This window comes from Carcharodon carcharias, chromosome 5, assembly GCF_017639515.1.
Source record: "Carcharodon carcharias isolate sCarCar2 chromosome 5, sCarCar2.pri, whole genome shotgun sequence".
Lineage (NCBI taxonomy): Eukaryota > Metazoa > Chordata > Chondrichthyes > Lamniformes > Lamnidae > Carcharodon > Carcharodon carcharias.
The window spans coordinates 117,460,954-117,479,202 of record NC_054471.1 but is presented as its reverse complement, the minus strand read 5'-3'; the positions used below and the strand labels follow the sequence as shown (position 1 = coordinate 117,479,202).

Below are 18,249 nucleotides of genomic sequence, written 5' to 3'. Positions count from 1 at the left end.
AAGTTAGTCAAGAGTTAAATTTTAAAAGAATATCTTAAAAAGGAGAGTAGGAAGGCAGAGAATTTAGGGAATGAATTCCAAAGCCTAGGGACCAGGAAGCTGAATGCACAGCAGCCAATGATAAGGAAACTGGAGATGCAAAGGCGGGCTGAATTGGAGCAACACAGAGTTCTAAGGTAAAAGCAAAGAACTGCGGATGCTGGAAATCCAAGACAAAAACAGAAACAGAAATACCTGGAAAAACTCAGCAGGTCATGACCCTTCTGGGTCATGAGGACTCGAAACGTCAAGTGTGGTCTTCTCCACCGATGCTGCCAGACCTGCTGAGTTTTTCTAGGTATTTCTGTTTCAGTTTTTGTCTACAGAGTTCTAAGGGTTGCAAGGCTGGAGGATGTTACAGGTAGGGAGAGGCAAGGTAACAAAGGGATTTATAACACAAGGATTGCAATTTTAAACTCAAATTGTTGTTCACCAAGGAACCAGTGTATGTCAGCAAGGACAGGCGTAATGTATCAAAAAGGACTTGCGGCAAGTTAGAATACATACACAGAGGCTTACCAAGGGAGGAATATGAGAGGCTGGCCAAGAGGCTACTGGAAGAGTCAAGTTTGCAGGTAACAAAAGAACAATTGAGGATTTCAACAGCAGGTGGGCTGAGGCTCAGGCAGAGACGGGCAATATTAAAGAGGTGGAAGTAGGGGGTCTTTTTGATGGATAGGATATGGGATTGGGAGCACAGTTCACGGTCACATATGATGTCAAAGTTGCAAAGTCTGGTTCAGCCTCAGACAGCGGTGAGGGACAGGGATGAAATTTATCAATAGGGAGTGCAGCTTGTGGCAGGAGCCAAGGACAATGGCTTCCATCTTCTCAATATTTAATTAGAAGAAATCTCTGACCATCTAGTATTAGATGTCAAACAGACAGGCCGACAATGGAGGGGTAATGGAAGGGTCGGGGGGAGGCGGTGAAGCAAGCTGGGTGCTTTAACATACATATACAAAGTGACATTGTCTTTTTGATTGAAGTTGTTAAAGGGCAACAAGGATAAAGCCTGGGCAATTCCACAGGGAACTGTACAGAAGCAGGAAGAGAAGACATTGCAGGATATTTTCCGATTACAATTGAGTAGATGAGAATGAAACCAAGCTAGGACAGTTCCATCCAGCGGAACAGAGGAAAGGCGTTAGAGAAGGATGGTGTGGTTAACCATGTCAAAGACTGCAGGCAGGTTGAGAATGATAAGCATGGTTAGTGCATCACTCCCAGTCACATAGGGGATCATCTGTGACTTGGACTGTTTCAGTGGTGTAGCTTGGGTGGAAACACGATTGAAGAGGTTCACAAATTTATCATCACCATTACTATCAATTAGACAGTTGCCAATTACAGCATGTCAAGTATTTCAGGGCAGAAACAGATATTCAATAAGCAGTTCATGTCTCATTAAAGTTCAGTTATTTTACTTGATCACCTCTGAAGTATTGGCTTTGTTTTGAGTTCAGATAAAGTGCAACAAAGTATTAGCAAATTTATCTGATGGAGACTAAATATATTAATAAATAGGTCCAAACATTTCAATACTAAAATCCATTACAACTTTAAAAAGTGCAAGTTGTAAGATTCAAATAAGGGTTTTTTTTTTTAAAAACTGACTGCATTTCTTCAAACTGCATTTCTTCAAACTGCATTTGCCTTGCTGCAGTGTGATCCAATCATACACTCTTTGACCAGAGTCAGATTTCAGTAATTATGCTGCTAAACACAAAATGCTACACACTCAGAATTCACTGATTCATCAAAAGGGCAAATCAAGTTAACACGTACTACAAGGGGGAGGTGGTGGCGTAGTGGTATTGTCACAGGACTGGTAATGCTCTGGGGAACCTGGGTTTGAATCCCACCACGGCAGGTGGTGGAATTTGAATTCAATAAAACCATGAAACTATGCTAATTGTGGTTAAAAACCCATCTGGTTCACTAATGTCCTTACCTGGCCTACATGTGAATCCAGACCCACAACAATGTGCTTGACTCTTAAATGCCCTCTAAACAAGGGCAATTAGGGATGGGCAATAAGTGATATTGCTAGCCTAGTCAGCGACACCCACACCCCATGAGCGAATAAAAAAAGTGATGGGGAATGTACTTCAATTTTAAAGCATTAGCCTAGGTGTATTTGAATCATGAATAATTACCTGATGGAGTGGGGGCATCAGGCAGTACTCCAGTGTTGTGGCGAGTTGACTCTGTGCTTGATGGGTTGGTAGTTGTACCCCGAGTTGTGCTTGGTAAGCCACAGACGTTATCCCTTTCTCGGTTTCCTGGTTCTAAGATCACCAGAGCCTGTTCTGAACAATTAGTGAGTGTTTTGCACCTCGGACTGGAAGGCACATCAGAGAAAGTGCCACGAGGGCATGGTTTACACTTGACATCTTCTGTCTCACTTCCCTTCTTCTTCACACGCAAACCAATTGCACAAACTGTATACACTACACAGATTTTGTTAGACAGAAAAGTACCAGGTGGGCAAGTGCACTCACGGTCAGAAAAGGCAGTACATGGGAACTTCTCAATCATCGGGGCCGCACAGGACCTGCAGGTGTGACAGTGATCAATGCCATTCTCATGTTTAGTGAAAGTGCCATTTTTACAGGGGCTGCAGACACGCAATGTTGATGATGTGCAATGTTGTGCCACGTGGGTGCCTGCAGGGCACTTATTACAGGAAATTTTTTCCCCTGTTGCACGATCATGGTGAAAGTATTTACCAGAATGAGATAGAGCAGCCTTTGGAATGGGTTCTACTTGAGCTGTAATGTCACCAAGCAACACAAACAGCAGCTGAAACAAAGCAGAGAAAAAGCCAGTAAGACATTTTGTAGGACTCAAATATTTATTGAAGTCTACCTGTTTAAGTACATTTATTAAATAACTGCTAATTTTCCATGTGATCTGCCCAACATTAATTTAGAAACAAATTCTGCCAAAAGAACAAATCAATTAACTGGTTATACATCAAAATGCACATGCAATTAATCCTCACAAGCATGTAAAATGCAAAACTGCCTTACATTTGGTAGTGACTGGCAATGTCATTTATACAAGTCTAAAGATGTTTTGTGTGGGGAAAAGGTAAAAATGTTATTCTAGCATCGTAAAGGGCATTCTTCAGAATTTGGGGCTAAAGGCTTTTGTTGGGTCTAAATAAAGGGTGCATGATTTGACATTTAGCTACGTTGTGCCTGTCCTGAAAGCATTTAATGCTGACAACTGCTGCCTTAATTATAAAACATCTCATTCTCAGCGCCATCATCCTCTTACTTTGGTAAACAGAAAGAAAATTTTCACATTGCAGCAAAATTGCATGTGCAGTCCTACCCCACCCAGTATAAGGTTGCAGCTATTCAGCAACAATGAAATATTATCAAGGCAGATCCGGGAAATTGAAGCCTTCCATTAACGCTGCTTGACAAATGTAGAAAAGTGAAATATTAGCAACATCACCAACCCATCTCAAGTGAAAAGATAATTCCAGCAAGAACATGAACTGCTGTGGCCACCAAACAGAAACAGGCAAACTGCTGCTAATGGCCTCAAATTTAACTCCACCCTCAAAGTAAATATTCCAGGGCTGACCATTCATTACCTCTGATAACAATAACAGATCATAATTTCTAAGGCACACAAAAATAAAGATTGAGCCACCAAATGCTCATACAAAACAAAAAACGTGTGCATAACCACCACCACCCTGATTATGCTCCACAATTTGAGATAACTCCCACTGCATAGGGCACTCGTGTTTCTCTGGTTAATTGTGCTTCATCTTTTGGTTAAAAAAAACTGATTGTTCTTCTGTTATGTGTACTGCACTTTCCTACATTCCAGTACCAGGGCATTGTTGTGCTATACCAACAATGGAATTCTTATTAACCATCAAAGCAGAGAGGGAGCTTTTTCCATTGTGGCAGATAATGGAGATCTCAACTGTGAAATTGCTCAAAAGCATGGTGCTAACATTCCTAAAGGGTCTAGCTAGCCCTTTGTGCCTCTGGAACCCAGCTTTCAATATAGGAATGTTCTGTCAATCTGGCCTATATCAAAATAACAAGACTCAGATTTACAAAGTATTACATCTCAAAATCCTTTGAATGGAATAATTTATTTTGACGCACTGACTCATGCAGACACCCTACAAAAAAAAACTGATGATTGGCTTGAGGAAGGAATAATGGCTGGGACAATGGGGAGCAGCAAAATAAAAATCTGACCACCAAATTATTAAGACAGGGTGGTGTACAAAACAAGAGTGGAGGGCATGGATATAAATGGTGATGCAATTTATAAGCTAAGGCACACTGTTGAGGCAATAGAGTGAATATACTTATGCTTATAAAAGTAATAATATAAGCATTATATAGCAACAAGTTTTTGGACATGGACAAAGACATGTCTGTCCTTGGCTTGCTGCATTGTTCCAGTGAAGCCCAACACAAACTGGAGGAACAGCACCTCATCTTCCGACTAGGCACTTTACAGCCTTCTGGACTGAATATTAAATTCAACAACTTTATATCTTGAACTCCCTCCTCCATCCCCACCCCCTTTCCATTTCTTCCCCCTTCCTTTTGTTTTAATCCAATAATTTATATAGATTTTTCTTTTCCCACCTATTTCCATTATTTTTAAATCTATACCTTTTATGCCCTGTTCGTCTTTCTACCCCACCCCCACTAGAGCTGTACCTCGTGTGTCCTACCATCCATTCTTAATTAGCACATTCTTTTAGATATCACCACCTTCAACCCCTTTGTTCTTTTGTCTGTGACATCTTTTGATTATCTGCTCCTATCACTGCTTGCTTGTCCCTACAACCACACCCCACCCCCCCACTTCTCTCCCCCCACCACCACCTCCCCCCCAACCTTAAACCAGCTTATATTTCACCCCTCTTCTAATTTTACTCAGTTCTGTTGAAGGGTCATGAGGACTTGAAACGTCAACTTTTTTCTTCTCCGCCGATGCTGCCAGACCTGCTGAGTTTTTCCAGGTAATTCTGTTTTTGTAACAAATTTTTGGGCCTGATGGCAAAGTTTTCTGCATAAAGTTAAGAAATGTTTCCTTTCTTAGGTTGAATCTGTTATATTACCTGGTTTAGCAGAACCATACAACCTGTCGTTTTGGGCTTGTGTGTATATACACATGCGCATTGCCAGTTTTCAGATACAATACAAATTTCATTAGTTGATAAGCAGATTAAGCTAATGGAACATTCTACAACTCTTTATAACTCAGCAAGAACTGAAGCAACTGTTGGATTATTTGCATTTATCTAAAAATAGCTAAAGGTCTGCACATGAAATGTTAATCTATCGATTCATATACTGAGCCTGCTGCCTATTTTCTGTTGTTATTTCAGATCATTTTTTTTTAAAACTAATGCAAAGAAGCTCTGGGTTAGGTAAAGTAACAGCTTTATTTCTTAAAATACTGACAAAGCTACTCAAATAGAAAATTACAGATTCTTCACTATTTGCAGTCAGACTTGCGTTGAATGTCAATATGAAAGATTTTGTTGCAGCTTTCTATATGTGAGAGCTTCAATGAAACAAACAGTTCAGCTGACATATACCATATGTATTGGCTATGAAGCTGAATTCACAAAGGAAGTGCTGATAAGCTATTCCAAAGCCAATATGCAGCTGATGCACCAAATCATGCACTTCATCTTTTAGATATGTACAACATCAACATTGGAATAATCTAGTGTGATTTTAACTGTCCCACAATAGACTGGAATATGTGTAATGCATGTGGCCCAAGTAGGAATTATATTTCAAAATTTACCCAGGGCTACTTCTTAGTTCGGTAATTTGTAATCCAACTTGTAATCCAACAAGCAAAGCAACACAGCTTGATTTAGGTCTGAGAAATGAAGGAGGACAATAACTGATGTTCAAATGGTAGAATAGCTGAGAAGTAGTGATTACAATACAGTTGGGTTCAATGTATTACATAAAATGATGAAGAGTAAAAATAAGGATGCTGGACTCGGGAAAGGCAGAGGTCTGGCTCAAATTAACCTTGGTTGAAAAATTAGTCAAGAGAATTAGCTGTGGGAGAGCTTAAAATCTGAAGTATATAGACAACAAATGCCAGACTCCTTGGATACAAAAGAGACCAAAACTAAATAAACTTTAAAAGGAAAGCACTGATAAAAGTTAGGGCCAACAATATGAGTTACAAGAACTATCAAAAAGCTATAGTGGGAAGGTGAAAAGATCAGAAAAGAAAGATTAGAGAATATTAAAAAAGGAAGTAGTGAAGGCTTTATATGCACACAAGTAAAAATTTAAATGAGAGGCTCAACCACTCTGGGATGAATGGAATTGATTGTGGAGGATAATATTATGAAGATTATTTATGAAATAAATTATTTCAGTGTTTACAGATAATAGTGAAATTGAGAATATGGGTTTGCTGGAGGTGGGCAGGAGGCACTTGTGGAAAGGAATTGGTCCTGTAAAGGAACAGCAGAGCTCAAGATGTGTAAGTTACCAGAGCCGGAAAGCAGGCACCCTGGGCTGCTCAAAGAAATCAGACAGAAGGTAGCAAGGTACGATTTTTTGAATTCTCCTCAAACATACAAGTTTTGCAGCTGGGCCAGAGAATAGCCTTCTAGACCACCTATTACCATCAGTTGTGGCCAAACACTTACAAGCTATATTCAAGGCAAAATCAACAAGTGTTTAGAAATATACAGACTAACTAATGACAGTCAGCAAAGATTTATTAAAAGCATGTCATGTTTGAAAAATTTAATTGGGTTGACCATGGAATGCTGCAGATATTAACATAGATATACAAAAAGGCAGTCAATAAGGTGCCTCACAAAAGGCTTGAAAAGAAAAATACAGAAATATGATAGAAGAAGAAATATAGCAACACACAAATTTTTGGTTCCTGGACAGCAAACAAAAACGGTTAGGGGCAATCAGTGTGGCTTGGACTGGAGAAGGTTTGGAAGTGGTGTGTCCCAAAGGTGAGTGCCAAGTCCACCTATGTTCTCACTTCCACCATCATTTAAGTTGGGAAGGCATTTTTTTTTTATTCTTTCATAGGATGTGGGCAATGCTGGCTGGCCAGAGTTTGTTGCCCATCCCTAATTGCCTTTGAGAGGTGGTGGTGAGCTGCCTTCTTGAACTGCTGCAGTCCATGTGGTGTAGTTCCACCCACAGTGCTGTTTTGAAGGAAGTTCCAGTATTTTGATCCAGCAAGAGTGAAGGAATGGCAATATATTTCCAAGTCAGGATGGTGTGGGGTTTGGAGGGGAACTTGCAGATGCTGGTGTTCCCATACATCTGCCACCCTTGTCCTTCTAGTTAGTAGAGATCACAGGTTTGTAAGATGCTGTCAAAGAGTCTTGGTGAGTTGCTGCTGTGCATCTTGTAACTAGTACATATTGCTGCCACTGTGCACTGGCAATGGAGGGAGCAAATGTTTAAGGTGCCAATCGAACTTTCTCCAGATGTCAAGTTTCTTGAATGTTGTTACAGCTGCACTCATCCAGACAAGTGGAGAGTATGCCACCACATTCCTGACTTGTACCCTGTAGATGGTGGATAAGCTTTTGAGAGTCAGGAGGGGAGTTAATGACTGCTCCAGTTCAGTTTTTGGTCAATGGTAACGTCAGGATATTGATTGTAGAGGATTCAATGATGGTAATGCCATTGATTATGAAGGGGAGATGGTTAAACTCTCTGCTGTTGGAGATGGTGATTGTCTACCAATCATACGGTACGAATATTACTTGCCACTCACGCCCAAGCCTGAATGTTGTCCAGGTCTTGCCGCATATGGACACAGACTGTTTCAGTATCTGAGACACGGATGGTACTGAACACAAAGGAATCATCAGTGAACACCGCCATCTGACCTTGTGATGGAGGAAAGATCACTGATGAAGCAGCTAAAGATGGTCAGTCTAAGACACTACCCTGAGCAACTCATGCAGCTATGCCCTGGGACTGAAATGATTGATTTCCAACAACTATCTTCCTCTGTGCTAGGTATGACTCCAACCATTGGAAAATTTTTCCCCTTATTCCCATTGACTCCAATTTTGCTAGTACTCCTTGATGCCAACCTTGGTCAGAAGCTGCCTTGATGTCATCTCACCTCACCTCAAGATTACAAGGTGCTATCATTCAAAAATCATTACTAAGAGTACAGAGTTGTATGGAGGAATTTCTTTTCAGGATTGTTGGACATAAAGTCATTACCATTGGATGGCTGAGGCAAAGACCACTGCATCTTTGAAGGCAAAAGCGGATAAAAATTTAAAACACAGGAAATTGCAAGACTCAAGAAGAACAATGCAGCAGGAATAGGTTTAGATGGTTCTGGAGCCAGCACAGTTTCAATGAGCAGAATGGCCTCCTGTATTGTGAACTTGAACGGTTCTATGAACTGAGCAACCCCAGTACAGAATTTGTGCTCTAATTCACTGCAGAACAGAAAACAAAACATCCGATTTTAACTGCTGCATTCCATTAGTCCAGTAGTTTAAAAATAGGAGGCAGTGTTTGCATGAAAGAGCTACGTCCCTAATGCTATTTCTAATTTGCAGTATGCAAATGCATGCATAAAATACCTACTAATATTGGCAAAATAGATTAAGACAGTGGAATTATGAAACTGACCAAAATGGGGATTGCCCAATAGACTACAAGTGCAACCAGACAAGACTGTGAAACCGCAAATGTTCTTTTAAATTAGAATGTAGCCAGTTACAATATTCCAACAGTGATTTCTCTTCAAAACTACTTGATTGGCTGTAAAGCATTGAGAAGTCTGGTGATCATGAAAGGTGCACAACGGGGCAAATTTTTTCTGAAAGAAGTGTTATAAATGTGCAAAACAATTATAACTAAAGAAAAAGGTATGAGAAAAATTATTGGGACCAAAAGCTGACACACGCCCTGGCCTTGATAACCGACATCCTAGGTTCTTCAAGGAAGTGGCTACAGAAAGTGGATGTATTTGTCGTTATTATCCAAAATTCCATAGGTTCTGGAAACGTCTCAATGGATTGGAAAACCGCAAACGTAACGTCCCTATTCAAGAAAGAAGGAAACCAGAAAGCAGGAAACTAATTGGTTGGTTAGCTTAACAACTGTCATTGAGAAAATGCTAGGATCCATTAAGTAGCAGCAACACATTTGGAAATTATACAACAATCAAGCAGAATCTACATAGTTTTATGAAAGGGAAATCGTGTTTGACAAATTTATTGGAGTTCTTTAGGATGTGGATAAATGAGAAATGAGTGGATATAGTATATTTGGATTTCCAATGGACATTCGACTAGGTGCCGCATAAAAGGTTACTACATGAAACTAGATGTCAGTGTGTTGAGGACAATATATGAGCATGCATAGAGGATTTTTCAACTGACAGAGAGTCAGGGTAAATGGGTCAATCTCAAGTTGACAAACTGTAATGAGTGGGGTGCCACAGGGATCAATCCAGGGTCCTCAATTATTTACAATTTATATGAACAATTTGGGTGAAGGGGCAGTGTATTGTAGCCCAATTTGCTGATGATACAAAGGTAAATTGGAAAGCAAGTTGTGAGGAGGACACAGTCTGCAACGTGATATAGATTAGTTCAGCGTATGGGCAAAAAAATTGGCAGATGGACTTTAATCTGGGAAAGGGTGAGGTTGTCTACTTTGGTCAGGAAAAACAGCGAAACAAAATATTATTTAAATGGACAGAAGCTGCAGAATTCTGTGGTACAGAGAGATCTGAATATCCACACCCATGAAACAAAGTCAGCATGCAGGTACAGCAAGTAACTAGGAAGGCAAATGGAATGTTAGCCTTAATTGCAAAGAGGATGGAGTATAAAGATAACTAAGTCTTTCTACAACTGTACAGGGCATTGGTGAGACCACACCTAGAGTACTATGTACAGTTTTAGTCATCTTATTTAAGGAGGATTACACTTGCATTGGAAACAGGGTCCAACTGCTCTACACAAACTTCAGTAGCTCAATCAATGGGTGGGAATCAGAAAGCTTTCCAATAAAAACCTGAGTCAGAAAGGGCTGCCCTCCCTCTCCTGTTCTGCTTGCTGCACTGAACCCTTTGCCAAGTCCATCAGGAAAGATTTGAAGATGAGGAGTGGCGATCCCAGGCAGTGGAGGCACTCAGGTCAAAGTCTCCGTGTATATGGATGACATCACTGTCTTCTGCTCGGATCTGCTTTCAGTGCGCAGACTGATCAACATCTGCGACCAGTTCGAAATGGCAAGTGCCAAAGTAAATCATGGCAAGAGCGAGGCCATGTTTTTTGGAAGCTGGGCTGATTGATCCTTTGTCCCCTTCACTGTTAGGCAAGTGTGCTGGGATATGGTTTGGAGGAACCAGGGCATGCATTAGAAACTGGAAGGAGCGAGTAGCCACGGTGAAAGAAAACAGGCATGTGGCAGTGACGGTCCCTCTGTATTGCGGGTAAGAACATGGTCATCAGGCATGAAGCACCCTTGGTGTTGCTGTACATAGGGCAGGTCTAGCCCATTCCTCAATCCTCTGCTATGGCAACCGACTGAGCCATCTCCCTCTTTTTCTAGGTGAAAAATGGACTTTGTTCGCAAGTACACAACGTAGAGACCTCTAGGTAAACATGGAAAAAACGTGCCCAACATCGCCCTCATCCTGATGGCCACCTTTGTGTGTGGCTGCATCAAGCTGTGCTTACACCCTCGGTACGCAAACACCAAGTATCACTACGTGCTGAGGTTCTACCTGTCCCTGATGTTGCAAAGGATGGGTCTGGCCACACTGCCGCGGAACGCTCCAAGTAGTTGGACCATGCCATACCACCTGTCCCTCGTGGAAAAATTTATGCAGAGAAACACAGTTGACCACAAGTCCATCAGGCAGTGGTCAGCACATAATGTCTTAGAGATCCTGCAGGAAAAGGAAATGGTGGATCCTGTCACTTGGTTCCCTGAGCAGACTGTCAAAGTCATTTGGCAGAACGCCTCATCACCAGAACTTTCCAACAAGCACCAAAATATAGCTTGGCTGGTGTTGAGAAAGGCCCTCCCAGATAGAACATTCCTACGTGCCAGGAGTCTCACGCCCTCCACACGTTGCCCTCGAGGTGGCTGTGGTGAGGAACAGACAATTTCCCACCTCTTTGCGTGCCTTTGCAAGAACGTCTGGAGAGAGATGCAGTGGTTTTTGTTAAGGTTCACCCTGAGCAGTTCCATGACGCAGGACTCCATGCTCTACCGGCTGTTCCCAGGGACACACACAGAGACAAACTTCAACTGCAAATGGAGGATCAACAACTCAGTGAAAGATTCTCTTTGATCTGCCCAAAACTGGCTGGTCTTCCAAAGCGAAGAGTTGTCCCTGACCGGGTGTTGCAGATTGGCGCATTCCAAAGTCCAGGACTACGTGCTGAGAGATGCACTATAGATTGGGGCAGCCGCCACAGAAGCGCAATGGGGAAAGGTCACTGACGAAGACCTTTCAGCCATAGAGCACCAAGGGGCTGGGTATTGTATCGGCCCCTCAGGCTGTATGACTCACACTGAGCGTATGCAGTGAATGTTAAATGTATCACAATTGTATTTAAGCACCTCAGAGTGCAACATGACAATGGAGACAAATTAAACACCATTGCACTATTATGACTATTTTGAAATGTCTGTAATGTTCCTTTGATTGTATTGAAGCACTTCAGGGTACAACATGATCTATGTAGAAAACTTGAATATTATTGCACTTTGTGATGGTCAATTTGAAGTGTTTCATAATGTTCTGATATTTTAAGAATATTTTTACAGCAAAAAAAAAGTTCAGAGAAGATTTACCAGGCTGATTCCTGGGATGAAGGGGCTGTCCTTTGAAGAAAGGGTGAGCAGATTTGGCCTAAATTCATTGGAGTTTAGAGAACAAGAGGTGATCGTAACGAAACATTAGATTCTGAGGGGGCTTGACAGGGTAGATGTTGAGAGGATGTTTCGGAGGGAATCTAGAACTAGGGGGCACAGTTTCAGAGCAAGGGGTCCCCCATTAAGACAGAGATGATAAGGAATTTCTTCTCAAGAGGGCCATGAATCTTTGGAATTCACTACTTCAGGGAGTTGGGGAGGTTGGGTCATTGAATATATAAGGCTGAGATAGACAGATTCTTGAACTATAGTGGAGTCCAGAGTTAAGGGGGGGGGGTGGGGTAGGAAACCAGAGTTGAGGCCAAGATCAGGTCAGCCGCGATATTACTGAATGGAGGAGAGGGCTCAAGAAACCGTATAGCCTACTTCTGCTCCTAGTTCCAATGTTCTAATTCATCATCCTTCTCAATCCTTTAACCTCATTGGTTAAGGTGATGACTGTTTGACCCATTGTTCAAAATGCCAGATGTCCTTTTAGCCTCTCTATACCATTACCTGCATGCTTCTCCAGCAACTTGGAGAACAAAGTCTGAAATCTAAACATGTAAATGTAACTAAGGGAGCATGCTGCAAGATACATTCTCCCTCCAGCCACCAGCCAAGCTCAGACAAATTCAGGCCCTATATGTTTATACTGATTAGTGTAATGCAGTGTCAAGTTGTCTGTAAGCATATAGTCAAGGATTCGTAGGTTTCTGCAATCAGATATTTACAGGGGCATCAAAAGTTCACACTATAAATATTTATTTTGCCAACAGTAAACAAATTACAGCATTTTTCAGCTGATTTTGTCCTATACTAAAATACTGTAAACATCATATAACTTGGGTAGCTATACAACAGGGCGCAGACAATTTAAATTTATGGAATAAAAATTCCTTCCCCATGCATGGATTAATTATGATGGTGACCCACCTCAGAGGAGAGAATACAAGCTTTTACTTTGAGAAACTATGAGCACTTAATTTCACAAGACTCCATTTAGCAGTGAATCAAACACTTGCTGACCCGTAATAAGGATGTGTGACATTGTATATAAATTATGCCGATTTAGATGGAAAGCTCTGATTTTTACTTCTTGATTCCCACTCCAGAGACTTGGGCACAAAAAATCCAGGTTGACATGCCATTGCAGTACTGAGGGAGTGCTGCACTGTAAGAAGTGCCATCTTTTGGCTGAGACGTTTGCCCATTCAGGTGAATGTAAAGATGCCATAGCATTATTCTGAAGAAGTGCACATCATCCTGGCCCAATACTGATCTCTCAAAGTTATTAAATACACATTACCTGGCCATTGTCACACTATTGTGGGACCTTGCTGTACAAATTGAAAGCAGTGTTTTGTGCATGACAGTGACAAAACTTCAATATTGCTTCATTGGCTGTGAAGCACTTTGGGATGACTAGAGAACCTAAAAGGCTCTACATAAATGTAAGTTTGGTCTACTTTTCACAGTGTCAAAATTTGAAGACTCCAGATTGTATCTGATTGTTTGCTAGTACACTGAAACAAACAACATTGCATCACGAGAAGCACATGCTATAGTCGAGAATTTCTGTGTACTGCACAATGTGACTGACAGCAGATTTTCTCTCTCAAATTCTAACCAGCTAGAGCACTGGGGCAAAGAGGAAACACACACCCTGAAGGAATGAAAATGCAAACAACAAAATGGGTATTTTGTATATCCAATTTCCCATTCAAACCAAGACAAATTGAATTAAATAGCATGCATAACCTATCAATCACAACACAAGCACTTGAGACAAAAAAAAAATTTCGATCCACTATTGTGCAACCAAGTGGAAACAAAGACACAAGATAAATAGAGAGCAGTTAAGATTTTGAAGTGAAACAATAACAAATACCATTAAAATAAACTTAGGTTATCCAAGGGAGAAAGTTAACGTTAACTTTTATCCTGCAGTAACAAAGTGTTGCCACTGCTGAGATCAAACATCATTAATGTTACAGCCAAGACAGATTAACTAGGAGCAATACAACAATGCTCTGAAGCTGCTTTCATGTTATCATTGATAAGAACTGCACAAGTGTTCTTATTTTGCACAATGTTTCGAATTTCAGATTTGTGACTATTGACAGTACTATGGTAAGTGGGCAAGGCGGAAAGAGCCTTGTACAAGCGCATGTATTTAAAGCACCATTTACGTTCCAAGTTGCTTCACATGGGCATTATCATATAAAATATGACACCAAGCCACGTGAGGAGATGTTGGGTCAGACGACCAAAAGCTTGGTCAGGGACCGGTTTTAAGCAATGCCTTAAATGAGCAGAATGAGGTAGAGTTGGAGGTGTATGGAAGGAATTCCAGAGCTTAGGGCTAAGGCCACAGAAGACCCTGCCACCAATGGTGGAGGAATTAAAATCGGAGATGCTCAAGAGGCCAGAATCAAAGAAGCGCAGCTATCTTAAAGGACTATGGGGATGGAGAATATTATAGAGAGATGGAGGATGAAGGGATATGAAAGCAAGGATGAGAATTTTAAAATCAGAACATTGCTTGACCAGGAACTAAACGTAGGTCAGAGGGAACATGGGTAATAGGTGAATAGAACTTGCTGTGATTTAAGACACGGGCAGCAGAGTTTTGGATGACCTCAAGTTCACAGAGGGTAGAATGTGGGAGACCAGCCAGGAGCACATTGGAACTGTCAAGTCGAGAAGTAACAATGACGTGAATGCGAGTTTCTGCAGGCAATGAGCTGAGACAGAAACAAAGTTGAATGATGTTACAGATGTGGAAATAAGCAGTCTTAGCAACGGTGCAAATGTGAGGTTGTAAGTACATCTTAGGGCCAAATGTGACAATAAAGTTGTGAACAGGCTGGTTTAATCTTGGACAGTTGTGAGGGAGAGGGATAGAGTCAATAGTGAGGGATCAGAGCTTGGAATGGGAACCAAAAAAAACAATGGCTTTAGCCTTGAATATTGCTTAAAAAAAAGCAGAGACATGTTGATAAAGCTTTTTGTCTTGCATTCATCAGGACAAACGCAAGAATGCCGTTTTTCAAATGATGACAATAATTTATGCTGCAGGAGAAAAGGGTGCTGATTGATGGGCAAGTCAACAGTGATTGGCCGAGTCACTGCTATAGAGAAAGCAGCAGGGAACTATAAGTTCCCCAAGTCTCTGGGTAATTCAAAGAAGGTGCAAGATTGGAACATATACCTTTGTTTGACGACACATATTTCACGTCTAGCATGCATAAATGAGCCACATTACGCTCAATATTCAATTGGAGAAAATTTCTGCTCATTCACTACTGGGTGTTGGATAAGCAGTCAGATAATTTAGCAACATTGGAGGAGGAGTCAACATGGGCAGCAGAATTTGGATGACTGTCCAATCACTATAAAATCCACTATCATCTTTTTAACCAAATTCTTCAGCTGCTTACAGTAGATGAAAGAACACATTATGATCTAAAGATTGCAGCTTGTATGTCTTCACATGTGCGCATCTCAGTTATGATCTTACACTGTTGCTGCTATGTTGTAATGTTTAAATGTAACGGAACACCACCACCAGGAAGTTTCCCCATCAAGTCACTCACCATCCTGACCTGGAAATATATCGCCATTCCTTCACTGTCACTGGGTCAAAATTCTGGGACTCCCTTCCTAACAGCATTGTGGGTGTACCTACACCACTTGGACCACAGGAGGTCCAAGACGGCAGCTCACCACTGCCTTCTCAAGGGCAACTAGGGATGGGCAACAAAATGCTGGCCTAGTCAACGAAGCCCACATCCCTTGAATAAAAAAAACAAAATTTGAAATGAATGAGGGAGGAAAGGGTGTTACAGTGGACTTCTGAAATCGAATATACTATATCCAGAGGATCAAATATGTAATCAAATTTCAGAGAAGTGTAAGAATAATATGACAGTATTAGAGGGGATTTTAACTACCCAACTATTAACTGGGATAGTTTTAGTGTGCAAGGTAGGGAGGGAGCAACATTCTTAAGTTGCATTCAGGAGAACTTTTTTAGCCACTGTGTAGAAAGCACAACAAAGGAGGGGACAGTTCTGGACCCAATATTCGGAAATGAGCCAAGGCAGGTGGAAAGCATATCAGTAAGGGAGCATTTTGGAGATAGAGACCATAACTCAGTTAGATTTAGAATAGTTATGGAAAAGGATAAAGTTGGGCCAGGAATAAAAGTGCTAAACTGGGTAAAGGGTAATTTTACTAAGATGAGATACGATTTGGCCCAAGTGGACTGGGAGCAGCTCCATGCAGATAAAACTGTGTCAGAGCAGCGGGAGGCATTCAAGGAGGAAACAGCTAGAGTACAGGGCAAATATGTTCCTGTAAAGACAAAGGGGGTGACCAAGTCTGGAGGACCCTGGATGTCAATCGACATAAAAAGGTTAGGATTAAGAAAAAAGAGAAGCTTATGGCGGACACCGAGGGCTCAATACGGCAGAGTCCCTTGAGGTGCATAAAAAGTGCAGGGGGAACTTAAAAAGGAAATTAGGAAAGCTAAGAGTGCATGAGAAAGCATTGGTGGGTAAAATAAAGGAAAACCCAAAGGGTTTTTTTTAATTCATAAGGAGCAAGAGAATAACTAGGGGAAGGGCCAATTAGTGACTTTAGAGGTGACGTGTGTGTGGACCCGGAAGATGTGGGTACAGTCTTCAATGAATACTTTGCGCTGGTCTTCACAATGGAAAAGGACAACGCAGGTATAGACATCAGGGTGGAGGACTGTGAAATATTAGAGGAAATTAACAGAGAGAGGAGGTACTAGCAGGGTTTAGCAGCCTTAAAAGTGGATGAATCCACAGGCCCGGATGAGATGTATCCCAGGCTGTTGAGGGAGGTAAGGGAAGGGATATCAGGAACACTGGCAATAATTTCCAAATCCTCTCTGACCACAGGTGAGGTGCCAAAGGACTGGAGAACAGCTAACATTGTCCCATTATTAAAAACGGAGGAAGGGATTGACCAGGAAATTACAGGCCAGTCAGTCTAACCTCAGTGGTGGGAAAGTTATTAGAAAGGATTCTGAGGCAATATATCCGCACTTGGAGAGACACGGATTAATCAGGGATAGCCTGCATGGATTTGTTAAGGGAATGTCATGTTTGACCAATTTGATCGAATTTTTGAGGAGGTAGCCAGGAGTGTTGATGAGGGTAATGCATTTGATGTGGTCCACATGGACTTTAGCAAGGCTTTTGATAAGGTCCCTCATGGCAGACTGGTCAAGAAAGTAAAGTCCATGGGATCCAAGGCAAAGTGGCACATTGGATCCAAAATTGACTGAGAGACAGGAAGCAGAGGGTAATGATAGACGGATGTCTCTGTGACTGGGAGTCTGTTTCCATGGGGCTCCGCAGGACTCGGTGCTGGGGCTCTTGCTGTTTGTGGTGTACATAAATGATTTGGACTTAAATGTAGGGGGTATGATCAAGAAGTTCGCAAATGACATGAAAATTGGGTAAATCGTGAGGAAGATAGCTGTAAGCTGCAGGAGAATATCAGTGGACTGGTCAGGTGGACAGAGCAGTGGCAAATGGAATTCAACCCTGAAAAGTGAGGGGTAATGCACTTGGGGAGGGCTAACAAGGCAAGGGATTACACTATGAATGGTAGGACCCTGGAAAGCACTGAAGATCAGAGGGACCTTGGTATGCATATCCACAGATCCCTAAAGGTAGCAGGGCAGGTAGATAGGGAGGTTAGGAAGGCATATGGTATACTTGTATTCTACGCCTTGGCTAATAAAGGCAAGAGCAGGGAGGTTATGCTGGAACTGCATAAAACACTGGATAGGCCACAACTGGATTACTGCATGCAGTTCTGGTCACCAGATTATAGGAAGGACGTGATTGTCCTGGAGAGGGTGCAGAGAAGATTTACCAAGATGCTGGCTATGAGGAAAGATTGAATAGGCTGGGGCTGTTTTCCATGGAGCAGCGAGGGTTGAGAGAGCAGCCTGATAGAGGTTCATAAGATTATGAAGGGCATTGATAGGGTGAATAGGAAGGCACATTTTCAATTAACAGAGGGGTCAATAACCAGGGTGCACAGATTTTAAGATAAGAGGTGGAAGGCTGAGAGGGGATTTGAGGAGAAATTTTTTCACCCGGAGAGTGGTGGAAATCTGGAATGCACTGAAAGGGTGGTTGAGTCAGAAACTCTTGTAACATTTAAGGAGTATTTAGATATTCACTCGCGTTGCCATAGCCTCCAGGGCTATCGACCAAGCACTGGAAAATGGGATTAGTGCAGTCAGATC

General features: G+C 41.7%; 1 protein-coding gene across 1 annotated transcript in view; it reads right to left on the bottom strand.

The window, feature by feature from the left end:
* Positions 1-18,249, bottom strand: part of tnfrsf21 (tumor necrosis factor receptor superfamily, member 21) — a 108,964-nt gene that overhangs the window by 78,208 nt on the left and 12,507 nt on the right. Inside the window, exon 2 of the mRNA XM_041188637.1 lies at positions 2,199-2,844. Coding sequence (XP_041044571.1) covers positions 2,199-2,844 — 646 coding nt within the window. The remainder of the gene's footprint in view (positions 1-2,198; positions 2,845-18,249) is intronic.